The 7,500-nt window shown below is 43.8% G+C and overlaps 2 protein-coding genes across 2 annotated transcripts in view; both read left to right on the top strand.

The window, feature by feature from the left end:
• Positions 1–7,500, top strand: part of LOC142256814 (C3a anaphylatoxin chemotactic receptor-like) — a 450,349-nt gene that overhangs the window by 132,451 nt on the left and 310,398 nt on the right. The window lies entirely within an intron of this gene.
• LOC142255751 (C3a anaphylatoxin chemotactic receptor-like) lies at positions 920–3,589 on the top strand. The gene is made up of 2 exons (XM_075327203.1): positions 920–1,057; positions 2,675–3,589. Exons 1-2 carry the CDS (start codon positions 920–922, stop codon positions 3,587–3,589), a joined length of 1,053 nt encoding a protein of 350 aa, XP_075183318.1.

The raw sequence follows: 7,500 nt of genomic DNA, 5'->3' as shown, positions 1-7,500 counted from the left end.
TTTTTTGAAGTCCTCATCACCCACAGCCGCTGCCACAGTCCGAACCTCAGTACAACTACCACAGCCGCGACACCAGCACAGCTGATCCAGCACAGCTGCCCCAGCACCAGCACAGCTGCATCAGCATAGCTTCTCCAGCACTGCTGTCGGAGCACCAGCACAGCTACCCCATAACAGCTACCCCAGCACCAGCAAAGCTGCTCCAGCACCAGCACAGCTGCCCCAGCAACAGCACACCTGCACCAGCTAAGCTGCACCATCCCCACTAAAGCTACCCCAGCACCAGCACAGTTGCTTCAGCACCAGCACAGCTGCCTCAGCACCAGGACAGCTGCCCTGGCACCAGGACAGCTGATCCAACACCAGCAAAGCTGCCCCAGAACCAGCACAGCTGCTCCACCACAGCTGCTCCAGCACCAGCACAGCTGCCCCAGCACCAGCACAGCTGCACCAGGTCAGCTGCTCCAGGGCCAGCACAGCTGCTTCAGCACCAGCACAGCTGTACAAGCAAAAGCACAGCTGCTCCAGCACCAGCACAGCTGCCCCTGCACCAGCACAGCTGCCCCTGCACCAGCACAGCTGCTCCAGCACAGCTGCACTAGCATAGCTGCTCCAGCACAGCTGCTAAAGCACCATCACAGCTGCATTAGCACAGCTGCCCTAGCTCCAGCACAGCCGACAGTTTCTGGGACAGCATCTGGGACACCCACCGCCTCTGCCTCCTGTGACCCCGCTCCACCACTACTGCTGCCCTCTTTGGTAAGACACCACCAAATTATAAAATGGACCCTCTTTTTTTCACCCTTTTCTGCTCTGAATTTGGGGTACATCTTATAAACTGAAAAATATAGTAATTTTGCAGAAAAAAAAAGTAATTTATTGGCCCTAATAGGCCCAGGATTCACATTCTAGAGTTAACATGTATCCAACACAAAAATGTAATTTAAACAACAGCTCATTGTCTGATGACATTTTTCCTTTAACATGTGAATACATGGAGCTGAGCCCACCTCACAGAAGGGAAGATAAGGTATTTGATACACTGGCGATTTTGCAAGTTTTCCCACCTGCAAAGAATGGAGAGGTCTGTAATTTTTATTGTAGGAAACTTCAACTGTGACTGATAGAATAAAAAAAAAATAAGACGAACACATTGAATGATTTTTAAATAATGAATTTGCATTTTATTACATGAAATAAGTATTTGATCCAATAGAAAAAAAGAACCTAATATTTGGTAGAAACCTTTGTTTGCAGTTACAGAGGTCGGACGTTTCTGGTATATCTTAACCAGGTTTGCACACACTGCAGCAGAGATTTTGGTGACTCCTCCATGCAGATCTTCTCCAGGGTCACTCCTCCATACAGATCCTCTCCAGATCTTTCAGGTCACTCCTCCATACAGATCTCCTCCAGATCTTTCAGGTCACTCCTCCATATAGATTTTCTCTAGGATCTTTGAGGTCACTCCTCCATACAGATCTTTTCCAGAACTTTCAGGTCACTCCTCCATACAGATCTTCTCCAGATCTTTCAGGTCACTCCTCCATACAGATCTTCTCCAGGGTCACTCCTCCATACAGATCCTCTCCAGATCTTTCAGGTCACTCCTCCATACAGATCTTCTCCAGATCTTTCAGGTCACTTCTCCATACAGATCTTCTCCAGATCTTTCAGGTCACTTCTCCATACAGATCTTCTCCAGATCTTTCAGGTCACTCCTCCATACACATCTTCTTCACATCTTTCAGGTCACTCCTCCATACAGATCTTCTCCAGATCTGTCAGGTCACTCCTCCATATAGATCTTCTCCAGGATCTTTGAGGTCACTCCTCCATACAGATCTTTTCCAGATCTTTCAGGTCACTCCTCCTTTTCTGGTAGATCTTAACCAGGTTTGCACACACTGCAGCAGAGATTTTGGTGACTCCTCCATGCAGATCTTCTCCAGGGTCACTCCTCCATACAGATCCTCTCCAGATCTTTCAGGTCACTCCTCCATACAGATCTTCTCCAGATCTTTCAGGTCACTCCTCCATATAGATCTTCTCCAGGATCTTTGAGGTCACTCCTCCATATAGATCTTCTCCAGGATCTTTGAGGTCACTCCTCCATACAGATCTTCTCCAGATCTTTCAGGTCACTCCTCCATACAGATCTTCTCCAGATCTTTCAGGTCACTCCACCATACAGATCTTCTGCAGATCTTTCAGGTCACTCCTCCATACACATCTTCTTCACATCTTTCAGGTCACTCCTCCATACAGATCTTCTCCAGATCTGTCAGGTCACTTCTCCATACAGATCTTCTTCAGATCTTTCAGATTTTGGGGCTGTCGTTGGGCAACATTGAGTTTCAGCTCACTTCAAAAATTTTCAATTGGGTTCCCAAGAAGCGAATAGATGATTTCCCCCCCCACCCCATCCCCCTTTTCAATCTATCAGCTAATGGAGAGAAATCAGAAAGAGTGTCTCAACACATAGGTATATAGTGTAGGCAACCCATTGATAGTATAGAGAATTATAGCCTGCGTATAATGTATACTCCTATATGTAGCAAATATTTAAGAAGCTAAATATTCTCTGAGTCTAACTTCTTCCCTTTCATGTCTTCACAGCCCAAACCAAGCTTATTGTGCACAGTGTGAGGATCATATTGTTATTTTACAAAAGATATCAATTACTTTATACAGCTTTGTTTTTGCTCTCGGGATTATTGGTAATGGATTAGTCATCTGGATTGCCGGATTCAGGATGAAGAACACAATCAATGCCGTGTGGTTCCTCCACCTGGCCATCGCAGACTTCCTGTGCTGTGCCTCTAAACCTCTGCGGATCAATAACTGGATTAACCTTAAGACTTCAGAAACAACTTTTTGCATAGCAAACATTTTTTTGTTCAATGTAAACATGAGCACCAGTGTTCTCCTCCTGACGGCCATGAGTATTGACCGCTGGGTGTCCGTCATGTGGCCATTCTGGGCCAAAGTTCATAGATCTTGTAAATTGGTGAGAATTACGGCTGCATTCATTTGGGTGTTGAGTTGGCTCTTGACCGGTTTAGTATATTTCGTATATAATTTCATATTCCGTGCTTTCACTGAATGGTGCACCTATCTATATCTGTATAAGATGAAATATGTCCCTAAAATAAAACAGACCATTCAGCTGCTCAGATTAGTGATAATGTGTGTGATCCCTTTTCTCATCATCGTCACCTCTTATGTCACCATTTTCTACAAGATTAGAAAAAGTAAGAGATCCCAGAGATCTCAGAGATCCTCCAGGATCATCACCGCTGTTATATTGTGTTTCTTCATCTGCTGGTTTCCATATTACATTTGGCCACTAACACCCTGGTATGGTGCATTTTTCACTGATTTCTATAAAGGAAATACTATTGTTCTCATTTTGGCTACTCTTAACAGCTGCATGAATCCAATCATTTATGTAATTATGGGACAGGATTTCCAGCAAGGTTTCTTCAGATCCATCCCCGCCAGGTTACAAAGAGCCTTAGGTGACAATCCTGGAGACTTGTCAACAGAACAAAAGGATTGTGAACATTCTCGCAAAACAGAGGTGTAAAATGTGCTCCTCAATATTGAAATTGCAACATGGGGATATGGAAATTACAGGATGGATAGACATGTCAATGATGTGCAAAGGATGAAAAAATAGAAACAAATTTTTGAAAGCATCTCGATTCATTTAGTATAGAATATGAGCCCCACATGGGGTAGAGTTATACACAGCTCATGAATATGCACAACTACCTGCCAACTGCCCTGATAAAACAGTGATAGTCCTCTAATGATAAAATCACTAATTGATCAGCACTAAATTATGTAAACGGAATTAATCCATTTACGGCATAACGATACATTCTAAATCATGCAGGGGTGATCACCACCGCCTGCTACGGTGAGCCAATGGTGATCCCCACACATATCTGCTGATTTGTACAGCAGACATATTTGCCTCGCAAGCGCAGGTGGATCCAATATCCACCTGTGCCAGTTAACCCCTTAAATCGTGCTGTCAAAATGTTAATGATGAGCAAAGGATGAAAAAATAGAAACAAATTTTTCGAAGCATCTTGATTTATTTAGTATGGAATATGAGCGTCACTGGAGTTATACACAGCTCATGAATATGCACAACTACCTGCCAACTCGCCTGAACAGTGATAGTCCTCTAATGATAAAATCACTAATTGATCAGCACTAAATTATGTAAACTGAATTAATCCCTTTACGGTTTAACGATACATTCTAAATCATGAAGGGGTGATCACCACCAGCTGCTGCGGTGAGCCAATGGTGATCCCCGCACATGTCTGCTGATTTGTACAGAAGACATATGTGCCTTGCAGGTGCAGGTGGATCCAAGATCCACCTGTGCCAGTTAACCCCTTAAATCGTGCAGTCAAAATGTTAATGATGAGCAAAGGATGAAAAAATAGAAACAAATTTTTCGAAGCATCTTGATTTATTTAGTATGGAATATGAGCGCCACATGGGGTGGAGTTATGCGGAGCTCATGAATATACAGGACTATCTGGTAACACGTCAAGTAGTCCTCTAATGATTATCTCCTACTATTAAAACAGTGATAGTCATCAAATGATATAACTGAGTAATCAGCAGTAGATTATCTAAGCTACATTAAACTATACTTAGCAGTAGGGTTTCTGCCAAGTCCTTATACTGCTTTTTGATTAGGTGACAAAAACCTTGCGACAGATTCCCTTTAAATAGATGCAATGAGATTGGTTACTGTCCTAGGAGACCTCAGAGTCTTGCACATATCTCTTTAAGACAAAAGAAGCACAAATTAGAGTACCTGTGATTTCCAACAAATTTATTTCCCCAGTATCCAAGAAAAAAAAGAAAAACGTCATCCAGTTTGAATTTCAAAGTATACTTTTTTGAGGCTAAGCATTGCTAGATATGGGCTACTAAAGTCTGCTGCTTTTGTAAATATTTTCCATATTTTGAATCTAGATAGAGAAAAAGAAAACTCTCAAGTTTAGAGTGAAAGAGGTATTTCACTGCTTAATTTATTTTTATTTTATTAATATTTTTATTTATTCACTTCAGCTTTGGATTTAGAGAGATAAAATAGGGGGAGACAAACAGATTATTATTTATTAAACAGGAGTTTAAACTAGAAAGGAGCAGATAAAAAGAGAGAATAAAACCCGTGATCCCAACGTATTGTTACCCCTCCATAAATCACTTGTAAGGCTATATCTGAAATATGGGATCCCACTTTGGGCGCCACATTTTAAAAGGATAATTAAAAAGATAATCAGAAATTAAGGCCCCGTTACACGCAACGACATATCTAACGATATGTCGTTGGAGTCACAGAATTCGTGATGCACATCCGGCCTCGTTAGCGACGTCGTTGCGTGTAACAGCTCCGGGCGTCTTTTAACGATCAAAAATACTCACCTTATCGTTGAGCGTTGACATGTCGTTCATTTTCAAAATCTTGTTGGTTGTTGTGGACGTAGGTTGTTCGTCGTTCCTGAGGCAGCACACATCGCTAGGTGTGACACCCCGGGAACGACGAACAACAGCGTACCTGTGTCCTCCAGCAACGAGGTGGGCATGTCTTTCCTTTGGCTATTCTCTGCCCCTCGCTTCTTTTGTCCGCCTGCCGTGTGACGTCGCTGTGACGCCGCACAAACCGCCCTCTTAGAAAGGAGGCATTTCGAAGGCCACAGCGACATCGGTAGGCAGGTAAGTATAGTGTGACCGGGTCCTAACGATGTTGTGCGCCACAGGCAGCAATTTGCCCGTGACGCACAACTGACGGGGGCGGTTGCTTTCACCAGCAACATCGCTAGCGATGTCGCTGCGTTTAAAGGCCTCTTTAGAGTCAGTTCAAAGGTGGCAACCAGATTATTACAAGGAATGGAAGGCCTCTCGTATGATAGGAAAAGTTGGCTTTGCTCAGCTCAGTCTCAGGCAAGATCTAATTTATATTTATAAATACATGTCTGTTCAATACAAAGGACTGGCACATGCCTTATTCCTTCCAAAGAAAATATTAAGGATCAGTGAGTGGAAGAAAGGTTATTCTAGCACCTAATTAGGAAAGGGTTCATTCCTAGGGATGATCAAATACCTCAAATATTCGGCTTTGCGAATATTTGCCGAATAGGTCGCCGCTATTCGAATATTCACGAATATTCAATGTGCAATGTAAGTCTATGGGAAACCCGAATAACAACTATTCGGAACTATTCGGGCTTCCCATAGACTTAAGGGTACTTTACACACAACTATATCGCTAACAATATATCATCAGGGTCATGGTGTTCGTGACGCACATCTGCCGCCGTTAGCAATATCATTCTGTGTGACTAAAAGAAGCGACGGTCAACGATCGCAAAAACGTCAAAAATCGTTGATCGTTGACACATCGCTCCTTTTCATAATATCGTTGGTGGTGCATGCCGCTGGTTGTTCGTCGTTCCTGTGGCACCACACATCGCTGTGTGTGACACCGCAGGAGTGACGAACATCATTCTACCTGTGTCCACCGGAAAAGAGGAAGGAAGGAGGTGGGCGGCATGTTCTGGCCGCTCATCTCCTCCCCTCCTCTTCTATTGTGCGGCTGTTTTGTGACGTCGCTGTGACACCAAACGCACCTCCTCCTTTAAGGAGGGATTGTTCGGCAGCAACAGCGACGGCGCTGAAAAGGTATGTGCATGTGACGCTGCCATAGCGATATTGTTTGCTACGGCAGCGATCACCACATATCGCAAGAACAACAGGTGCGGTTACTTTGCACATCGAATATTCGCATTGCGGCAACCTATTCGTCGGATATTCGTGAAGCCGAATATCTGAGGTATTCGATCATCCCTATTCATTACAGTTACAGCAGTCAGATGTGGAATGCCGACCACAACAAGTAGTAATAGCAAAAACTATAACAGCTTCTAAAAAAGGGCTCAGCACACATATCATTGTTAGGTTTCCTATTTTAGTCAGCGGGGGCCTCACCTTTTGCTAATTCTGTCATCTACCCGTGTATTGTGTTTTTCCTATATCACCGCAGTCTTTGAATGTGGGGGGCTTGCTATTCTTGTCTATTTTCTGAGGCAGAGAGTTATTCATCTTTCCTACCTTTAGGATAGTTAGTTCTCCGTCTGGGTTCGCGGTGCACAGGATGTTAGTTCACCCCTTGGCTACTTCTAGTTGTGTTGGTTAGTAAGGGGATGGCGGCCAGATTAGTTGCCAATGCTCTTGTCACCTTTTTGCCAATGATTTGTGGTGGTCTTCCATGGTTCCGGATCATAACACATATCGGAGCTGTTGCTAAGGCTCCACCCTTGGAAGTAAAGCCATTCATTTCGAGCTGCATGGCAGCTATATCCCCACCAGAGCTGAAACTATGGCTCTGCCCTCAGAAATGAGATCATAGGCATCTCTGTTACTATGAATCCACATAGTAGCTAGATACAGATCGATACTGGATCA

The sequence above is a fragment of the Anomaloglossus baeobatrachus genome, chromosome 11, assembly GCF_048569485.1.
Source record: "Anomaloglossus baeobatrachus isolate aAnoBae1 chromosome 11, aAnoBae1.hap1, whole genome shotgun sequence".
Taxonomy (NCBI): Eukaryota; Metazoa; Chordata; class Amphibia; order Anura; family Aromobatidae; genus Anomaloglossus; species Anomaloglossus baeobatrachus.
This window is presented reverse-complemented; position numbering and strand designations above follow the sequence as displayed.